General features: G+C 35.9%; 1 protein-coding gene across 3 annotated transcripts in view; it reads left to right on the top strand.

The window, feature by feature from the left end:
- The window catches only part of LOC131070318 (proteasome subunit beta type-1), an 83,410-nt gene extending 65,161 nt beyond the window's left edge, over positions 1-18,249 (top strand). For all 3 annotated transcript variants that reach the window (XM_058005827.2, XM_058005829.2, XM_058005828.2), the window contains 4 exons: positions 3,470-3,599; positions 3,722-3,864; positions 17,543-17,629; positions 17,806-18,249. In XM_058005827.2, the coding sequence (XP_057861810.1) occupies positions 3,470-3,599; positions 3,722-3,864; positions 17,543-17,629; positions 17,806-17,883 (438 nt within the window). In that variant the 3' untranslated portion in view covers positions 17,884-18,249. The remainder of the gene's footprint in view (positions 1-3,469; positions 3,600-3,721; positions 3,865-17,542; positions 17,630-17,805) is intronic.
- The last annotated feature ends 4,562 nt before the right edge of the window (positions 18,250-22,811 follow it).

Here is a 22,811-nt window from a genome sequence, read left to right as displayed (position 1 = left end):
CAGTTTGTCAAAGTTATTTATTTCAGAATTCTATTCTCTGAAACAGAAGTTTAATGTACATTCGATACACTTATTAATTTCATATGATAATGTTTCAGAGTTTATAATCTGTCATAACTTATAAACTGGGTTTAGAGTTGGTGCTCTAAGAGACCTAAATTGGTGTTTGTGTTTCCAGTTGTATTGTTGGTTGAGTTGGTGCTCATAAAGGGGTTTGGTGACTCGTTAGGGTTGGCACCCTTAAAGGTTGTAAAGAATTTTAATTGTGAGGCCGGATTAGGACAGTAGATCCTAGCGGCATTTCTCACCTTGGGTTTCCCACATTGGGTTTCCACGTAAAATCTTGTGCATTGTGCTCTTGTTGTTGCATTATTTGAGTCTTAGTTGTTGCTCTTTCAAGTCTTACAGTTTTCAGATTAAAGTTGTTAAAAAGACAAAAGTTTCTGTACTACTGATTCACCCACCGTCTCCCCCCCTTCCTCCCCCCTCTCAGTAGTACTTTTGTGTTCTACAAGATGAACATCAAATATCGCATATTGAGGGTTCATGCAACAAGTATGGGGATGACTGGATCACAGTTTTCATTGTGAAAGTGGGGAGGCCTGGCTGGACACTGAAAAACTGTACCCCAGCTTTGTTTAGTGCTCCTCTTACCATTGTGAATCAAGTGACTGTCAATCTGTTGATTGGTTTACTAGCACTCACCACTCGTTTTGTTTCCTCCCTGTGGCGGGAGTCAAGGTTATTTCTTGAGTATATATTTCTGAAAAGTAAAGTGTGAACTCCCGTGGCAAAGCCTCTCAGATTCAGTTTGTATTTTTTGAAAGATGGCTAGTCTAGAAGTATCAGATCTGTAATTGTGACATCAGGGAAAAAATTTAATGCAAATCAAATAACACAGTTCTTAAGCAAGTATGATTATTCACATGGTTTATATGGATTATGATAAATGTATGTTGTTACAAGTATTGTCCCAAATCCCAAGAGAGGGCTGAGATGAACATCAAATAGTGCATTTTGAGGATTTGTGTAACATGTATGGAGATAGCAAAACTGTTGTCCTCATCTTGATATTTGTGAGGGCTGACAGAGTGCCTAAAGCTGTACCTTACCTTTATCTGGCACTCTTCCCTTTTTTAGAGTTGAGAATCGGGTGGCCCTCGACCTGCTGATTAGTTCACTCACTCACCATTTTGCTTATTCCTGTGGCAAAGTCTCTTAAATTTCGAAGTGTCGGCCATGTAAAAGTTACATTAGGGAAAAAGAATTGATCTCGAATTAAAAGCCCAGTTCTTAAGAAAGTATTATAATCTATTATTTATTGATTGCATGGTATGTATGGATTAAGATAATTTTATTCTACAAGGATGGACTTTATAAGGCTTGTTAGAAAGAAATAATAATGGCAAATTAAGAAATTATTGGATTCAAAGGATTCTTAAAAAAGGATGGACCCATGATTTTTTTAAAGTATAAATATCAATGATTCATGTGTGGAAAGATTCTCTTTTGAATGAGATTCTCGTTTGGGATAATCCTTTTAAATCATGTGTACTTTGGAGACCACTCAATCTAATAGACAGGCACAAGGGCTGATAAGCATTCTTCCCATAAACCACAGTACTTCTGGTTGTTCTGCAAATTGATTTCTTACAGAAGAAACAGTTATTCAGAACCTCAATGGATGGGGGTTGAGTTGCATGGTGTACTGGAACTCTTTTTAGATTGTTTTGTAGTGCCCCAAAACATTCTTGGTAATCCAGGAGTCACATACCATGCTGTCCAAATGAGAGTCAGATTGTACTGAAGCACCATCTTTAATTTCTAAGCTCCATCTTTTGTCAATGATATACTAGCAGGGATTGGACAATGCTCCAGATATGGGACTCCTTGCATAGATAGTTGGCTGTGAAGATTATCCCTGAATCCATGACATCTAGGTATTTTGCTTTAAACATTTGGCTCCAAGGCTGAGGTGCTTGCATAAAAATCTTCACCAGCTGTGCATAAAAATCTTCTACAAGCTGTGCTTCCAAAGTACAATTTAAGGTTCCTGAATTTTGGTTCCCCCAATTCCTTCACACCCCAGCTATACCCACCTTCCTTGCTCTCCATCCCCTCCCTCCAATATATTTTAAGATTCAGATTCCTTCCCATTTCAAGAGAGTGATTTTCCCCTTCCAAGTTACTTGCTGGAGGAAGTTGCTCAGAATCTTAGATTGTGTTTTGGTTATTTTTTAGATGCCTTTAAGAATATAGAATGAGTTTGCAGCACTGCTTGGAGGAGTTGAACTTGCCCCGATAGGATAGTCACATCTTCTCATTTTTTAATCCTGTGAGCATAGTAACATTCAGTTTCTATTTCGAGTTTCTATACTATTTAGGGAATCTCAGGTGCTATTATCTGATTGTGAAGATTTTGTTTCAGGATAAGCCAAAGCTCTTCTTCATTCCACACATATATACATTATATCATAGAAAGCATAAGACAAATGGGTACACTGGGGTCTCATCTCTTAGACATAAGATAATGTTGCTAGGTAGGGAATCTACCTCAACCCATTTATCTAACCTTGAAGCATAGACACCTTTATTGGTCATCTTATTATCCATCTTGTTACCTTCTCTATAGATGTGGCAAATTTTAATTTCCTTGAAGGCCTTAATAGTATCCATTTCATCTATTATATGTTTGATGCTCCAGCCAGGGGAAATTTCTTTTCTAAGAGATTGATTATGTTACCTTCTCTAAGACATTTGTTTATGTTCAGAGAGCCCTCCTTGATTATAATGTGAGAATTCTTTATATTTTTAGCTAGTTGGATATCTGTAAAGACGGCCTTCACTTCTGCAAAGTTCTTATACTAACTGTGCAGGCATCACAAATCCACCCTCGCTGTCGCTGAGAATACTACCCCCTCCGATCATCTGGATTAACTTTCTAGGTGCCATCGATAATAGGTTTGCTCTTTATTTGTGCTAGTTTTCATTTGTGATGGGTGGATCATTATCTCTCGGCTTTCTGCATGGTGCATGCTTTAATTTTGAAAGCTTGTGTTAGCTATTAGTTAGAGGAATGATATTAGAACAATATTAGTCTTCCCAGCAAGCTTGCTTGTAATTATAATGTGAGCTGTGTGTTGTTTACTATGCTTAGTTGAATCAAGAACTCTTTTATTTAGGAGGAGGCTTTAGTTTTAAAGATTGAAGAAATCAGATTGCAAGCTATGCAGGTTATACATCTTTTCCTTATGAACATCATGAATTTTGTGATCGTTCACAGATTCTATCTTCTTGATTAATGTGGTAGACAAACATCTCGCTCACCCGTATGAGTCTGTTTTGTGATATGTTCTTTTTACCCCATTGACTGCTTGATGCTTATTGTTTTTGATCATTTTGATTGTGATAACTTTTGAAACAAATAGATATATGTTCATAGAATTAATAATGGATCTGGTAATTGTAGATTTATCAGCATCAGCATAACAAGCAAATGAGTTGCCCTGCCATGGCACAGCTACTCTCAAACACTCTTTACTACAAACGATTTTTCCCATACTATTCTTTCAATGTTTTAGGTGGTCTAGACAGTGAAGGTAAGCTACGTAACAGAGTATATTTGAGTTTAGAATTCATACAAGACAAAAAGAAATTGATTTGTTAAATTATTTATAGTAAGAGTAATGCTGATAGTGCAAGTAAATTTACATTGCCACAGGAAAAGGCTGTGTTTACACATATGATGCAGTTGGCTCATATGAACGAGTAGGCTATGGATCTCAGGGGACTGGCTCAACACTTATGATGCCTGTTCTTGACAATCAGCTTAAATCCCCAAGTCCTCTTCTCTTGCCAGCTAAGGTGTGTTTGCATTCATTTGTCTGGCATATCTTGCATGACTCTGGAATATTTATATGTTGCTCAATTTTATTTTACTTCTATGCTGTAGGGCAGAGTCCTGATCTTGTTTTCCACTTTTGTTGCCCTTTTTTTTTTTTCATTCACAAATAAATTATTTTCATTAAAAGTATTAAAATGCCTCTAAAACTGTTGTTAATGTTTGCAGTTTACTGTTCAACCTAAGATTGCATACAGAAGCTCCAAACTACAGACATTAGATATTGAGGGATGATAAATGCAAATTGATCTGAAAGCTAGGGAGGTGTGATCTTTAAAATAGGACATATATTTTATACATTAGACATCAACATATAGATTAAATGAAAGAAATGAAGTTTTTTAAGTTGCCAGTCAATTAACTTGCATTGTGTTAATGAGAGCAAACACCCTGCACAATTAAGAAGACAAATGATTAACCATAAAGAAACCTATGCGTGGGAGAAAACTTAAGCAAAACTGTGAGTGACAACTCACTTAAAATCCACTACTTCAATGGCAAATACAGCCCTAGGCCACTTGAGCACACCACTAGCCTAAGATTTTTAACACAATGGCAAAATGTTAACTAGGAAGTTAGGAACTGTGAAATCTGAAATCAATTCCCTTCATGAACTATTGAATTCTCTATCAATTGATGCTTAAAATACATTTACAATGGCATACGGTCCAAAAGTTGCTAGAAGTAAAAAAAACCAAGAATTTGGAGTGCCATTGGACATTTCTTCTCACAAAGTGAAACCATCTCTTTCTAGCAGGGGTGATTTTAAAATTGACACCTTTCATCAAATGCACTTTAGAAATTGCCAGTTTATGATACTTTATGGGCTCCAACTTCCCGGAGCCATAACTATTCCATATGAATTTGAAACAAGTTTCTGTTTATTTTGAAATTGCACAATTTTTTGAGAAGAATCCAAATATGCAAGAATTTGCAGATTTTTGGTACCATTAAAGATCTCTTTTTGAATCCACATAATTTTATGGACTGCCCCTACCCAAATGGAGGTTATTTGTCCCCAAAAGCCATAGAGACTCAAAACAAGAGGGATGCTCCTCTTGAAAGATGACATGGCTGTCATCTCACCTTGCACCATTCCAACCTGTTGTGCAGTTTGCAACACATCCCCGTCCTTTTGACAAGGACCCCCATTTTGCTTGCCCTTGGTAGAAGGAGAGGAAACTATTGAAATAGTTCAATCAAGTCAAAGCCCTCCATGACCAATAATGCATTGAATGTGGGTCATTTGTGCTTCAAGATTCAAGTGTCTTCCTTCAGACTGATTGCGATCACCAAAATCCCCATGTAGGAGGGGATAATCCCTAAAGTGGAGAAAGTTGGCATTTTTGTGAATTTTGTAAAGTGTGAAGAGAGAGACATTTCGACTCAGAATGCTGAGGTAACAGAGGGAGGCATCCATAACTAAATCACGCCATTCATTCACTTAGGCCGACAACTTAAAGCACAATTCGGCTTCTAAGGCAGATTTTCATGTTCGAAAAGGCACAAATCGGCCTCCTAGGCCGAAATGTGAGAAAGTTCGTGCAAAAGGGCATCAGAGATCGAAAATGAACAAATTCGTGCAAAACAACTTAGGAGCCCAAAATCTAGTGTTTGCAAAATCGGTCTGGCCGAAAATGATAAAAGGGTAAAACTTGCGAAGTAAGCTCATAGGCCGAAATTGGCTAATAGAACAAATTCACGCAAGGTCTCCTGTGAGGCCGAAACTAAACTTCAAAGGGTAAATTTGCATAATCCTATCATCTGCCCCAAATTAGTAAAAACTTGTAGAATCCCCTTGTAAGCCGAAATTGAAGGAGGGCTAAGCTGTGCATTTTGGCCATTTAGGCCGAAAAACTCAAAACTCACAAAATCGGCTAGTAGGCCGAAAAAGAGGTAAACAAATTAAAAACTCCCGAAATCTCGTCCTAAGCCGAAAGGGTGAAGAGCGTCCAAGTTCACCAGTCCTCTCAAATGCCGAAAAGCTTCAACAAAGGCATTCACACAAAACGCCTTAGTTGGCCGAAGTTTTAAAACTCAAGATAAATCTCACATTTCGCCTTAAAGACCCGAAATTCATAGAAGGCGTTAAGAGCAGAAAGTCTAAATTTGCGAAATCCTCTCATTTCCCCGAAATTTGTAAAACTTTCAAAATCCCCTTCTAAGCCGTGAAATTCCCGGCACTCCAAAATCGCGCAAGACATGCCAAGTAGCTTAATCTCATTAACATAAGCAAATTCGCGCAGTCAATGCGAAAGTTTGGGTTTGGAGGAGGGCATTTCAAAACATGCTAAACCCAAGTTCGCGCAATAAGTCTTTATTGGCCGAAAATGACGAAGGAGCTCTAGTCGTGCAATTCAGCTTGGTAAGCCAAAAATTCAAAGAGCCAAGAATAAATAAATAAAAACTTTTGAGCCGAAAAGACAACAAAATCGCACAAATAGGCTCATTTGGCCGAAAATTACAAAGAAAGACTAAAGTTTGCATTCTAAGCTCATAAGCCGAAAATCGCGATTTGAAGCTAAATTGGCCGATTTATTGGCGAATGGTTTTGGGCGTTTGTTCAACCTAAGTTTGGTGCTTTCTCCGACTTTGCAGGAATTGTGCATTTCCTCCAAATCGCGCAAAAACCCTAATTTTCCCGAAATTCGATTTTTAGAGGGCATGCAAACACCAAAAATCGTCCAATGCATACAAGATGCCCGAATTTCTCCAAAGCTAGGCAAAAATCAAACTAAAGATAAAGTTTGGTAAAAAATTTATTGTTGCAAGATATCAAAATCGCACATTTAGTCTCAAAAGCCGAATTTTTAATAAGCAAAAGAAACAAAACAAAATCGTTCATTCTGAACCAAGTAACCGAATTTGCAATTAAACCAAAGGGGGTCGATTTATTTATTCTACCTAACAAACCCGAGTTTGGGCCCATTTCAATATCTCACGTTAGCCGAATTTCTCCTTTAAGCGTAGTGTAAAGTTCGAAATTATAACATAAAGTGAAAGGGAAGAAATGGAAGTCTCGCATTTTCATAACTAAGCCCGAAATTTCATCTATATAGGGGGAGTTATTTTGTTTTAAGAGTAATCATCTTTCGCCTTCGCCAAAACAAAGCCCGACATTGCCCTAAAATTTAATATTTGTTAAATTAATGTATTTAATTTTTCAAAGTGATTAATTTAAGTGAAAATTGATTATTTGCAGATCAACAACGTCGAGAAGATAGGATCGCGATCGAAGCCAAGAACGTGTTGTAGGGCGCAAGGTCGAAGCGGCGAAGCACAGGGAAACGCACTACTATCGGACGACAAGTTGAAGTCCACCAACGAGATTGAAGACCAAGAACACAAAATGTTACAAAATATGCTTTCTCAAAAAAAATGCATAGCTGGAAGAAATTCCAGAAAATCAGTTTAAAAACTGAAATTGTTTATTGTAAAAAGAGAGCTGCCTGTGGGCCCTAGCTAATGTATTCAAAACAAAGGGACACATATCAGTTATGTCCAACTACCGGATTGACCTGAATTGATGCCAAATAGTTGTAGGTAGTTGGAAATGTGGTTGGGAGGATAACTGACGATTGAATAGGCATGGGTTAAAGCTGCCAAGTTCTTAAGGCAGATCAGGACTGTTGGATGCAGTCAATCCTGGCCTCATTCAATTTGTAAAATCTATAAAAGGCAGGATGCCTCTCATTGTAAAGGGTTAGATTGTTAGATTCTAGTTAGATAGTTAGAGTTTTTGTAGAAGGTTAGATTTTAGTAGTTAGGAGTAGCGTAGAAATGTTGCAGAAATTGTTGTAATAGCAGCTGAAATCGATATATGGATATTGATTTGGTGTTTATCAACTTGGTTTTATTCTGTTTGCATGGTTTCCTTCAACAGGTTAGATAGATCCTTTTCGGTGTGCAAGTATTTGATGGATTCAGGTTCATACCATTGGGGATATGCTATACCATTGGGGATATGCTGATTGTGTATCCCTATGTATGGTTAGTCCGAGCCTTTAAAATTGTGCTTAGTTCAATTGCAGGTGTCCGTTTGAGCTGCGCTAGAATTGGGTGCTTAGGTATGCACCTGCAATCTGAAAATCTTCTAAGTCCCCTTGAAGATTGCACCGTTCTTGTGAGGTTGTGAGTTATTTAGGCCAAGCAGGGATTGGTTACGTCGAATCCATCTACTCGCACACCAGTCTTGTTAATTTTAGGTCTCCTAAACCTTTCTCCTTTGTTTTTATTTCCCAGTTCCAAAATCGCAGCAGACCAGCTTGTTGCAAATGTAAGGCCCCTTGTGCTCCCAGCAAAACACATCATACCATTGAGTTATCTCGCAGTCATGACCTGACATTTGGAACCTTGAGGTCATCCCCATTGATCAACTAAAACAGCATTAGGGATTCCTTATACAAGAGAGGATAGGATACTCAACGAGTAAATTCTATTATGCGTTGGCCGGATAAAGTTGTAGTGATACGATTTTAGCCACGTCAACACAACCAAGATCCGGAAAACGTGCATCTTGGGGATGTCCCTGCCTCAGAAACGTGCCCCTTTTTTGGAGTAGGGATGGGGTTTGGAGATGCAACCCCAATGGAACACTGAAATACACCAAACACTGACATGTTAGATGCATAAAATATCATTTATTGACAATTATCAATGATCATTACTCTTATATAAAACATTAACTTAATCTCAACGTAGAAGACACATTACAGACAAGTAATCAAACAAACAAGGAGCAAGAGAAAAACAGGAAAACTATAGTACAAATGCAAGAGCAAGACAGCTAAAATTATCGCTAAACTAAGCTTTATCTCAGCTTGTTGCTTTGAGCCAAAAAATGGCAAAATTTGTCTGTAAGAGGGCGAACCCTGCTAAAGGTCATCCTCCTTGGTGACAGCAGGTTTTTTAACTATTTTTTAAACTTCAGGCCATCAGCCTTGTCATTTGTACACAACCGTTTCAATAATATATATTTTTAGTATTATAAAATTTAAATATTTTAATATAATTAATATTTAATATATAATATATAATTATTAAATAAATAATAAATAACTACAAATTATTATTAAATATGTTTAACTTTATATTATAAAATAATAATACAAATTATAAATTCTTCTATTAATGGAGTTAATGGGGTTCATCCCTTAACATCTAAGGAAAGACATCAAATGGATGGCCTCTTTGGTGGGATGGAGTAAGCTAGACTTTGATGGGGCTTCTAGTGGCATTCTAGGCATCTTTGGGGCTGGTTGCATTGGGAGAGATAATGATGGACAGTTGATTGGTGCTGCTTTGGAGGGCCTGGGACTGGGGTGCTGAATTGGAAAATCAACAGAAATCAAATTTGGCCCTTTCTTAACAAATAAATTTGAGGTCTTCACAATCAAACACGTTTATAGGGAGCGAAATTATCATGCGGATGCATTAACCAACTTCAGTATTTATCATGACATGATGCCTTTATTTGTAGATAACTTATGCCCTTGGATCTTTTGATAACTTATGCCTTTTGATCATGACATGAGGGTGGTGTTGTGGGTATGCCCCCTGTGGAACACTGAAATGCACCGAAGACCCACATGTTAGATGCATAAAATACCATTTATTGACAATTATCATTACATTCATATAAAACATTAATTTAATGCCAACATAGAAGACATGTTACAGATAACTAATCAAACAAGGAGCAAGAGAAAAACAGAAAAAGTGTAGTACAAAAGCAAGAGCAAGACAGCTAAAATTGTTGCTAAAGTTAATAGGCAAAATTTATTTGTCTGTAAGAAGGTGAACCCTGCTTAATGTCATCATCCTTGGTGACAGCAGTTTCTTGATAACTCTTTTGTAACTACATGCAATTGGGGCTTCCTGACGACCACAAGGAGGGCAAGGCACCTCCTTTGTACTCCACAATGATAGAGGGTCATGTCTCCAGAAATATTACCAAAATTAAGGGGATGCACCCATTTTCTGCCCTTTTTACAGGGATAGGGTGGGTATGTCTTGTCCCAACACAGGCATGATGGAAGTATTGTCATTGATGTCAAAGATGCAATAAGACAAATTAATCATGTCAAAGGTGATGGGTAAGGAATTGGATAGCTGTGATTTATATGAAGAAGACATCTCCATGATCAGATTAATGATCAGAATTGAAGATGAACTCCATATACAAGATGTGGGTATGCAGTGAACATATGCAGCAATGACAATATCGTTGATGTTAAGGAAAGATATATTCTTATGCCAAAATAATTAGCCCAAATACCGAGGATGCAGAATACATTAATCAAATTGCCAAATTTCTGATAAAGTCTCACCAACAGATATTGAAGAAGGCATATATAAAGCATCGTCACTGTCATTATGAAGTCAAATGAAAATAAAGTAACAATACAAAAATTAAGGATTTCAAAAGAGTTGTTCCTATGATGACCGATCTCTTACATAGTCACCGAGTATCGTATTAGATATGTCTCGGGCATTGTTGAAGACATGGAAGTCTGACGAATCTATGCAAGCAATCATCATCCATGTTCAGGTAAGGCTCTGTGGCAAACAATGACAGTTAAAGGACAACATGTATTATACAGTTAACACTGGGCAAAGGCAGTGACTACAAAGTTGACTTCATGGTGAGTTGCAATGTATGTAAGAGATTCACCATGTGAACTGCAACTTTTGCTGGCAAGAAGAAAAGACAAAAGTAATGTAGATGAGGCGATATCATTGACAGCGACTTCCTTATTTCAGTAATAGAAACCAAAGAATATATAATGCATCCAATAATGGATTCGATTTGATAATGCATCGTAGGATATATATGGTGACAAGTTGTCCAAACTTGAAGAAAGGCAGCAGTAAAAGAGGTCGAAGATGCAGTGACTAAGATCACTCAAGGTTGAGAAGTCAAACTTGTGGAGTCTTGGTATATCATACACACCTTTTGTCTTCACTGGATAAGTATGGATATTGACCACAACAATTGAAAAGGCATCAATATGCAGCAGTAATACAGTATGCATACAGAACCAAGTAACAAGTGACCTGTCGACTTCATTAGATTACATAGACTTCATTGTCATCTTCGGTTTCTAATTCGATCACATAGCTAAGTCTTGAGTAGCGGTAAGTATGGGAGAACAATCATGTTTGAGAATCAAAGATTTCTAACATAGCTAAGTCTTGAGTAGCGGTAAGTATGGGAGAACAATCATGTTTGAGAGTCAAAGATTTCTAAATCAACGAAGTAATAGAGTAGTGAATTAAAAAAAGGAACGACACTGTATATTGAGTGTGCAGCAATTGCCATTAATTTGTTTATATTAATTATAAACAATGAATAAAAGAACAGTGATTACTATATGACAGCTAACAGGATCTTGGTAACAATGATCTTTAAAAAGTTTATGAATGGATTGACTCTACATTAAGAAAGTAAACAGTAAATAATTTTATGAAACAATTGCCATTTATTATGTAATGCATACATAATAATGAATCGAACATGTGCAGCAAGAGGAAACGGATTAGACATTAGTATAGGCAGGAGTTAAAGATGATTGAAGAGATTTTATTATAGAAAGGCAACACTAACAAACACCTTTGCATAATGAAGTGTAAAGCAATGACCAAGCCATTAATCTTGTTCTCCAATTTAAAGTTAAACTACAGACAGTGACCACTGTTAACAGCAATCTGTATGCTGGACCTTTATCAATACAGCAATGGCAACACTCATAATCTCATACAAAGCGGTGGATTAATAAAAGTGTGAAGGCACCATTCATGCTGAATCTCCTTAGCAGGTCGAGGAGCTTATAAGTGTTTTCTGGAAACACAATACGTTCATCATAATGCAGCCATTTAATGTATATACTAGAGTTATTAGCAATTCAATATTACGGAGTCCCTTAAACTGTATGCCAACTACTTTATTAAGAGAGAAGCAACGATTTGTTATTAAGAACAAACAAATTAATGGACGATCTTCTTAAGAGCAAGTACCGGTTCATAAAAAGGAAACTAATGAAAGTAGTTTTTTAAAAAGTGTGCGATGTGCAAATAAAAAATAATAATAATGCGATTTATTAAGGATTAAATTAGTTCTCAAGGGAAGCGATTTGTTTGATAAAAGACATGGATGTGATAAGAGGTGTAAATAATTCTGAAAAATATGATTCAGTCAAAAAAAAAAAATGTGTGAAACGGGTGATAATACAGATGAAAAGGTAGCAGATTTGTGGAAGAATTTATAGCAGATTCGAGAAAGTTTTTATGGCAGATTTGTTGGGAAGAGTAAAAGGCAGATTGTATACAGCAGCAAATATATGCAGATTTGTGGAAGAGAGTATATACAGTGGTGAAAAGAAATATATGTGTGTGTGTGTGTATGTGTGTGTGAAGGAAAGTATATGTACAGATTTGAAAAGATTGTAATGTCCATCATCCGTTGTTGAAGCAACATTAAAAGATGGAAACTCAGATTTATGTAAAGTGGGTTGGTGCTCACTAATTCTGGATTAGGGAGTTGGTGCTTCCAGTGGGTAGGTGCTCACAAATTCAGATTTGGGAGTTGGTGCTCGCAAATGTAGGGGTTGGTGCCTACGAACATTGTAAAAGAAGATATTCATATAAACGCATTGATTTGCCGTGGTTTTCTCCCGTAAGGGTTTCCACGTATATATCTTGTGTTCTACTTGTGTTCATATTAGTTAGATCACATATGAATGTTGGTATGCAATGAATTTGTTAATGAGATAAGTTATATACTTGTGATTGAAGTTATAAAAGTTTAAACTGGTAAAATTCATTGTTATACTGATTCACCCCTCCTCTCAGTATAACTGTGTGCTCTTCAACGCATACTACATGTAAACATATACAAATAATTGCTCTACACCTTTGAAATTAAAAAAAATCATCACGGGTGCATCATTATGTAATCTCATGAGTTGTCCCCACACAAATTGTAATGATTCTGCTATGTAATCTTTTTCTTTGTTTTAGGGATTGGGGAGAGGGACCTTGGTGGGTTCCCAATTTAGCTTTTTTTTTAAATAATAATTTTATATTTTATTTTGGGGTTTGTCTAAAAGACAGGCTGCAAGGGATTACCCAGTGCCCCTGGGACTTTCAAATGGCACTGGGGATGCACGGATTTTGTCCCTTTGAGTTTCCTGTTTTAGGGAACATCCCCAGTTTTTTACAAGTTTTGGGGCAAGTATGGAATGCCTCATCCCTGTTCTTGAGTGCCCAGGACATCTTGGATGTCCACGACAGCACAAAACCTTGGGGCTGCGTCTCTAGTGTATGCTTAATTTATCAAGTAACGCTTACACTTCATGCATGAATTCTTTATAATTAGTACAAAACCAGAAACCTATGATGAAAGATGCTTCATTTATAGAACCTTGATTCAAGATCTTGAGCATCCTTGAATAACTTGTGCAACCTTTTACACATTAGTTTTCACCTGGTGCAGCTTGGTTTGCATGTGGGCCTTGGAAAAATCAATGGATGTTGGAATTTTAGAGTTGTTGATCATTCTTTAGAACATCTCTTTTCAGATGACAATTAGATTTTATGATGGCTTGTTAGTTGTGGGTGGTAAAAAAATGTCAGATTCAATTTAAATAAAGAATGGTTGATTGCTGTATCTGCAGATGATACCCATGTTGATCAGATTTACTCCTTAGTGCACATCTATGGCGATGAGTTGCGTAAGTTCCCAATGTGAATGCATATCAGATTGATGTTTGCTTTATTTATTGAGGTGCATAGTCATTTGAACGGGTTCTATTTGGCTAAATATTCAGTTGGACCTGGAAGAGTCCAATTCAGAAGTATTTGAGTAGTGTTCAAGTTGGTGTATTGCTAGAGTGGTCCAAGGGGGTACTCAGTAGAGCTTAGATTGAAAGCTTGTAGTGCAAGTCTCTTTATGCAAAGTCTTTAGGGTTGGGTAGCATGGTGTGGTCCATTTTCACGTATTGGTAGCGCATTGTACTTATTTCATTCTCTACAATTGGAATGTGTCGTTAGCTTGTTGGGTCTCTATTGTTTTTCTTCCGTTGTGTGCTATGCTTGTAAGTTTGCCTTGCAATCAGTTGGCAATCAGTTGTTGCAGTATTCAGCATGTTCCCAAGTAAGGGATTCACTAGAGCTTAGAACTTGACAAAGAGGTTCACAATAAGTTGCAAATCCAATACACATTTATGAATTTTAAGTTACTGGTTCCCTCAGAAAAGCTTCCAGAATCAGCTCTCGTTTGTACCTGGTCCAGCCTAGTCTGCTGTGGGAGTCGACGGGATGTGGACTTTAAGCCTTGGATTTGGCTGAGTATGTCTTTGGATGTACTAATGCTCTAAATTTTGCACTCAGAGCAAACCCTGTGCAAGCAGCAACCTCTCTTTAATTTTAATTTTTAATTGATTTTGCTTTCCTGGTTTTTCGCTGCACCCTATTTTCTTAGTTTGCAGTCAATGGTTCTTTGCTGACTGAGCTTTATTTCTTGATTCCTCTCCAAACTATAAAAAGAGGGGGTTCAACTTATCCACCATGACATTCAGGCTGATTATGACATTTGTTCTTAACCACTTGGCCACAATAGAAACTTCATATCTCAACAGACTTCTGTTCCATTTCAATCACAATTATCTTTAGTATGTGCTTGACAGATGGAAAGAATAATTTGGACATGTTAATGGCAGTGAACTTCTACAAACAGTGCATTTACAAGTAGGAAGCCGAGTCAAATGCTGCAGGAAGGGCACCGTTCCTTTGTGCTAATCCTTATTCTACTTCTTTATCAAATGATAGCCAGTTAATATGTGTGTTAAAATGATGGTGTTTTGGTGGTGGTGTTATTATTGTTGGTGCTGCTGCTGTTTTAAGTTGGCAACTCCTTTCATTTTTTCATTTTTTATTTTTAAGTTTTGGACATTTGTGGAGCTGTTAGGGGTTTTATGGCTTGTCCTTTTTAATTTTTAAAATAATATAGTAAAATTTTAATATTAATATAATGTTATTAATATTATATAATATGTTAAATTTTCATATTGTAAATTTAATACAATATATCTAAATTTTAACATTTTAAATTACGATAATATAACAGTATCATGGTATATATATATATATATGAACTTAATTCCAATTTTTAGGCTAAACTGTATATATTCATGTATTTTTGTACAGACATACTCAAAACAAACCCAATCCCAATTATTTGCCATACTGACATACTCAAACCTCTGTACCTGAGCCCAAATCACAGACCTGAACCTGAACCTGAACTGGTATAACTTAGTGTGTGAAATTCAATCATCATCATGAAGATGTTATATTTAATTTATATGACTGTAACCATAGTAGCATTCATTGGAATCAAGCTTCACTTGGCAAACTAAAATTATAAATGGAATTCAATTTTTTTGTATTTAATCTGGTGCAGCTCAAAATGCTTTTCAAAACTGGAGCAAGGATATGGGGGCAGCAACCATCAGTGGGGTTGAAGGGTAGTACCCCTTGCATGTTTCTTTTTGCTATACAGGGTGGGGTCCACCATCTCCAAATCAAAATCCTTCAAGGCCACAAGGATCTTAATCATTTTTTTTGTCTGTTTTTCAATCTTTTAATGTTAAATGTTCTTTTCTACAACATGCAGGGGACCTTTCTCTTCCATTACCTCTCGTTTTTCTTTTTGTTATTGCAATATAGCACATGCTAGCTTATCTTATTTGTAACTGTTGAGAGTAGAAGCCCTCGGTGGGGATCCCATTTAGGTTTGGGTTTAGAATTTTAGGTTTTGTTTCTAAAACTACAGACCTGTTTTATATGAGCACATGGGGACAACTTGCTGTCCGTGGGACAGTCAAGTGATGCCTGCATGTCCCCTGACCGCCCCAAGAATGACAGGGTGTTTCTCTAGAGGGGGATGTCAAGGGACGTTCCCCGCTTTTCATGATTATACTTTGGACAGCCCCCTTTGGGGGTGGTGCGTAGGGCAGTTCTCCGGAGGGCGTTTTGTCGCCGATTGCTGCTGCTAAGACATCCCTGCTCTTGAAAACAAGGGTTTTTAGCCAGTAACATTGAAAATATGGCAAAAATATTTGAGATATACAAGTTAACTCTAAATATATGTCATGCCGATTCTTGCATCTTGAGTTTTAAGTCAGTTTACATTATTGATTACAAATGAAATGTCCCACAAATTGAGGGGATATATGCAGTTTCTGCTTTTGCTCGTCCTTGAGCTCCCAAAATGTCTCTGTTTTTGTGGATGGTGTAAAAAGCTTGGCCACAGGTTCCTGTAGTACATTACAAAATATATGAACGATTTGTGTGTACTTCTTTAGAAACCAGAAAGTCATCATGAATGCATCATCATGTTATTTATCCAATTCAACAATAGATGATTTTGTTGTTACCTCAGCAGTCATCCTACATGAGACATAGTGGTACTGCTATGTAATTTTGTCAAACAGAATTGCAGACAAAGAGGCAAGGAGCAGGAGAGGGGATGGCTTGGGGGAGACCTTGGCGGGCCCTCAATTTAGGTTTTAGCTTTATTTAAATTGTTTTGGGCTGATGAAAAGACAGGCTGCAGGGGACATGCTGATGCCACTATTACTGTTAATTCGCTCGCGGGAGACTCTGAAGGTGGTATCTCCTTTGAGTTTGATGCCTCAACATTTTGGACGGGGTTAAATGGCTGGAATGTTCCTATTGTTTAACATTTTGGGGGGATTGATGGAATGTCTCATCCCCGTCCTTGAGTACTTGGGATATCTTAGATATCTAAGGTGGTCCAAAAACCTTGGGGATGTCTCTAGGGTATGCTGACATTATTAGGTAATTCATTATACTTTCCTGTATGACATTTTGATAATTAGTACAAAATCAGAAATCTATGATGGACAAGGCTACATTTACATGTTTTCTATTCTTTATATAGGAGCACAATTAGCAACTTCATAATTACTCTCCTCTTTAGGTTTCATGGTGTCAAGCCTTTTAATTTAACTACCAAAAATTCTAGTCATGAAACATTGAAAATAATAATCAACGATATAACCCAAGCTTTTATCAAACATGGCAGTTCCATCTCATTTTCAATGGAGCAAGTCAAGAACCCACTCAGAAAGTAAGAACTGTCGAAAAAATTTACCAAATGTAATTTAACTCTTAAATATATGTTCATGCCAATTCTTGCATGTCAAATTTGGTTTGCTAAGTCATTTTACACCCCTCTATACAAATGAGCTTCAAGATTTTCGACCTCATCTCAATGACAGTACTGCAAGCTATAAAATGAACACCAATTGTTGAGATTATCTGGACATACACTAATTACATCATTTCTTCACGTAATTCAATCCCCCAAAATAAAAAAAGATATAAAAATCCCAAATTGTCAATTTGATAACAATATGTAGACGTCAAAAGCAATGTTGATGTCAACTTGAAATTCTTTTTTTGGATATTTTAGAACGTTGGTTTGAGGTTTTGAGCATTTGATGTACGCTGGTTTTAGGAGCACGATTTTTTGTTAAAGGTTGTCATAATTCATGTTTTCCCAGTTTATTCTCATTTTGAAAATGTCTAATTTTTATTCTTATTCTTGTTGTTTAGGATGCTACAACACCCCTGTCAGAATCTGAAGCAGTCGATTTGGTGAAGGATATTTTTGCTTCAGCTACCGAAAGAGACATATACACTGTATTTCCTTCTATGCTATATTGGAACATTTTTCAAAACTTCACGCAAAATTCTGTGATATTTGTTGCTGATATGTTAGAATATTTTATTTAGTCGTTTATCATTGTTCGTGTATCACTTATATTGTCTATGTATTACTTAAATCGTATTGATAAGAGTGTGATGTGATTCCTCAGGGTGATGGACTAGAAATAGTAGTTGTGAATGCGGAAGGCATCAGACGAGAAGAGATTATGGAGTTGCGAAAAGATTAATTTCACCGCCAAATTTGGTGCATTATTAGTTATATTTTAAACTAATTGTGAATTTCTGTTGAATATTTGAATCTGCATTAACTGATATTCATTTGAGAGATACAAATATCATATTATTTGTTGCAAAATTGCGTGTTTCAGTACACTCGATCTGAGATATCTATTGAAGTTTTGTACTCCTGCAACTTATTGAACAAAATGACATATAATTTTGGCGATTAGTACAGTGTGTTAAAAGAAACAAAGTAATTATCTATGGATACTATATTGGGTGTTTTCTCAGGGCACTCTGCCTGAAACTTTTTAAGTTTCTATGCAGAAGGAACCAATTGATTTTATATAGTTAATTTCAAGTGATTGATTTAATGACATTGTTAAGTTGGGCGTATTAGTCAAATGATTTTTTTTTTTTTTTTGGTTTTTATAATTTTTTGAAGGAAACTTGGAGGCCATTTATAAACATCTATCTAGTAGGCTTGTCAGACATATTATGCGTGTTTTCTATTTTACACTTGTTTAATATTTGTTTCAGTTTCTAATTATTTTTATTAACTTGTAAGAATAATCTTGGTTTCTTGTTACTAGTTTGAAAATTATATTTTAACACATTCAGCTGGAATAGTTCTGTTTTCTTATTTACGCAACAAATTAAATAACGATCATCTAACATGGATTTAGTCGGCTGATTAGTAATTGAGAAAGGTAATTGATATAGAAATGTATCTCATTTTCGTAAGCACTGTTTAAGGGACACAAATATAAGAGGTTTGTTTTTTTCAATGACGATGAGCAAGAATCTCTTTGTAGCTGTGAGGTTGATTCAGCAAACCAGACGCCAGCAGGGTATTCCAAGGATTTTGTAGAATTAGTATGTGGGTGGTTAAGAGGACGCTTTTTCAGGTGGATGCTAATGATTGCTAAAATTCTCATTTTATGATTTAAGTATATTTGTTTTTATATTATAGCAGTAGTTTAGGTTTTTCAGGAATGTCCCGCCTAGTTTATTGTTTTCACAAATTTCATGCTTGGCCAACGCCTATGTTAAGACTCGCGACTCACCTTAGCATGGAATTTTATTATGCATGGTGATTTCTACGTTGTTTCTTGTTTTAGTTTCTATCTTCTTCCTTTCAAATGTAGTTTAAAAATTAAAAATTCAAATAGAATATTGTTAGGTAGGGCAAAAATGGTTGAAATCCGGACTAGAATAAAGAAATCAAAGTACTAGAATAAAGGGGTCATGACATACTCCTGTTGGAAATCTAAGTCGTGTTGTCATTGATTTTTAACTTGTTGGTTTAGATGTTGTCAAATCCAAAGATAGCCTTGTGATGTGCAAACTACTATTGGTGACAGTTGGTGAGAGATGTTCAGTGGAATTGAGTGTTAAGATATTGTCATATTGTTTGGTGGATACGTTAGGTGTTCAATGGAATTGAGTGTTTAGATGTCATATTGTTTGGTGAAGATGTTGTGCTTACATGAGGAGTTTTTGGAAGATCAGTGTAGCAGAAGTTTCAATATGCAAGAAAAAGTATTTAATGTTCAAGTGGAAGAATGTTTTGTTTCAGATTGTGGAGAGTATGGTGTGTAGACTTGGATATAATGTTAATGTTTTGTGAATCATGTACTATCAATTTTGTAGGTCTTCTGGTTGCTCTGATGATGAGATTGGTTGTTGTTCTTTGGTAGTGAGTGTTTGTTAGACTGGTCCAAAATTTGCTTGGTGGCTTCCTGATATGTGAATTGAAGTGTTGCAATTTGGAGGACATGCTTATTTGGTTCATACAATGTCTGATTCGAATCTCTGGTGTTGTTTTTGTTCCGCGTGTGAGTTATGTTGTTATGTGCTTGGTATAGTCGGTTGTGTTGGGTTAGTGTGCTCAAATGGATTATCTTGTTTGGATCATGGTTTTTGGTCCAGATATGCATTGGAGGTTGAGTTGGAATATTGTTCTAGGTCTCACCATGGTATGTAAAGATCCGCATTAGGTAATTTGCTTTGGAAGATGATTTTGGGTTGACTCATTGTTTGAGTTTTATTGTTTACCTACATGTTTAATTTGGAACTGACTTTGGAAGATGTGTTAGGGTATGTAGCTTGTTGGAATCAACTTAGAAGGATGTGTGGTGCTATTTTTAGGTTCCCTCTTTCTCCTAGAGTGGATCGCATTGGATATTATTGGTCTAGATGGTCTAGTTTATGTAATTTTGTATATTCTATTTTAGGCTGACCTAGTTGAGAGTTTTAATGAATATCTTTGTATATAAGGATGAGTAAATGTGTGTGTTGACATGCTTTGTAGTATGGGATGTGTCTGAATTGATGAGATGTGGATGTAATTGATATACAAATAGATTTGATTGAAAACATGTGGGGCAGTTAGTTGAGAAGAGCTTTATCAATGTTTGGTAATAGAGTTTGAGGTCAAATGTATTTGTCATGATATTGGACACTTGACATAGAGATTCAAGGTCAATTTCATAATCAAGAGATCCTATTCCTTTTCAATTTACTATTCTTGTCGGAAGACAATGTGTCTCTCTTGGCAGCTCTTTGTATCTTGCCTTAAAGCAACGAGTTTCAGTTGTGCAAGTCTTTTGTATCTTGCTCAAAGGTTGTGCACTTTAGTTTTCAAGTTCAGAGTAGTGAGCTCCCTAGCATGTGACATAATTATTGTAATCATTTATATCTATATTGTGAGTGTGATTCTCATTGTGGTTTTTCCCTTTTTAGCTTTTCCACGTAAATCTGGTGTTAATGAGTTGAATTTGTTTTGTGTTTTCATAATTTCATCAAAGTAATATCTTTGTAGTGGTTTGAAGTTCAATAGATCATAAATAAAGTTGTGTTAGAGATCCAGACTGATTTACCCCCCCTCTGAGTCATGTTGTGTGTTCAACAACTCTCCCCTAAAGTTATGTGTTGTCTTGATGCATATAAATAAAACTTTTATAGTAACATGTTTTAACAAATTCTAGAATAATTATGGTATAAGTATTGCATCTCATTAACATTTTATAATGTGATTGATTTATCATATTGATCCCACTAAAATTTGCATTTGTTTTGTATTTTATTACAAGACTATTCTGGTCATTCCCGATTCCTAGAACTATAAGGTATCCTAATTCAAGATATGTTTACTCTCTAGTATGTATTTCTAAATGAGTGACAAAGTTTTAGGTGGTCTAGGAGAACTACAAACACAAATAATAGCGATTTTCATATATTTTTATCAACTCTAGGCTAAAACACATAACAAAATTCTTACTATAGTATGATTATGGACACTCAACGACTTTTAAAAATGCTATCATAATTTATAATTGCAGTCAACCATGGGATTGTTATTTATCTTTACAACATTCACAAGCAATAAACGTATAGATGGATCATTGTGCTAGATATAGTTGCTTGCCATAGTATGGCTTGAACTATTGTTGGTAGACAAGATCATAGTAATACATCAACCTACCTTTTGGGAAGCATAGAAACCATTCAATCTTTTGTTTTCCCAACAAGGGCTTTGCTAAGGACATTAGTTAGATCTCACACCATCTTTTGGCTTTGTATTTCTTTTAAATAAAGGAACCATCTTTGAGATAAGTTTTCCAATCTCTCTACTAATTCCCCATTAATACCACCTTCACAACCTTGACACCCATTTCCAAATTTAATGTAGCAATTGTTTGCACTATTTTACAATAATAATTTGAACCTAAAAACATGAGGACGAACTCCTATCCCCACTCTTCATGGATGGGCCTCACCTAGCAAACTAATTTTGCCATACAAGGAGACTAAGATCTTTCAATTCCTTGGTTAAATCTTTGAGTGCCTTAAAACATAGACAAGAGACACATGACCACAACTCATCACTTTGTAAGTTAAATCTTTAAGTGCCTTAAAACATAGACAATAGAAACATGAATACAAAAACTTCACTTTGTATTTGTTCATGGCATACAATATAAAACGAATTAATAGATATTAATGTCATTAATTGGTTAATTGATAAATGGGTTGATGTTGGGAAGAAAATGAGCGATTTAGATTCAACTGCTTCATTTCAAATATGTGGAGGGAGCAACAATGAATATGAGGCTTAGCCCTTGGTTGAAGGACTTGAAACATGTGTCACTTAAGACCCTTGCTTGAAGGACTTAAGACATACAATGCATTCAAGGCAAAGCACCTCTTGGTAGAATGCAAATCAATGATCAATGATGTAAACGAATGGTACGTTACAAGTATCCTAGTTAAAGAAATACACTTGTTTTCTTCTTGTGATGACATCAAGTGCACACAAATGTTGATGTTGAAAGTTTGATCCAAAACGTTGATGCAAACAAAGCTTACATAGTGGAATCCAAAAAATAAGCAGTAAGCACACAATACTTTCAAGGGACAAGTAAGATTATAACCCTTTTGTAGACACATAAAAATTGATTAAATTAATATTTAATTAATTATGTCTTTATCGCATGATTAATTTATTTAATCGTATTAACCTACCATTACCTTTAAAATTAATTATATTATATTCAATTAATATCCCCTTTCCACTTCTTATAGATATTGATTTATTTCAATAAATCAAACTCACCTTTATGGAATATTCCATTTTTATCCTTAATCCTAATTAGTTAAATTAATTCATGATTAACTTAGTGATTCCTACAAACCTATCTTTTAATCCCCTCATTATCCTAATTAATCCAAAGCCTAACCAATGTTAGTATTTATTCAAATTAAAAATACTACACATCTACCCAAACCCACATGTGACTCACAAAGTCAACCTACCCCTTACACATGTCATACACGTCATTTTCACAAGCCTCTATCTTTTCAACATGTGACTCACAAGCCACTTTACATCTCCACATCACCTTTGACCAAGGCCTTCTCACACATATGTGAG

Source organism: Cryptomeria japonica, chromosome 1 (genome assembly GCF_030272615.1).
Source record: "Cryptomeria japonica chromosome 1, Sugi_1.0, whole genome shotgun sequence".
Lineage (NCBI taxonomy): Eukaryota > Viridiplantae > Streptophyta > Pinopsida > Cupressales > Cupressaceae > Cryptomeria > Cryptomeria japonica.
This window is presented reverse-complemented; position numbering and strand designations above follow the sequence as displayed.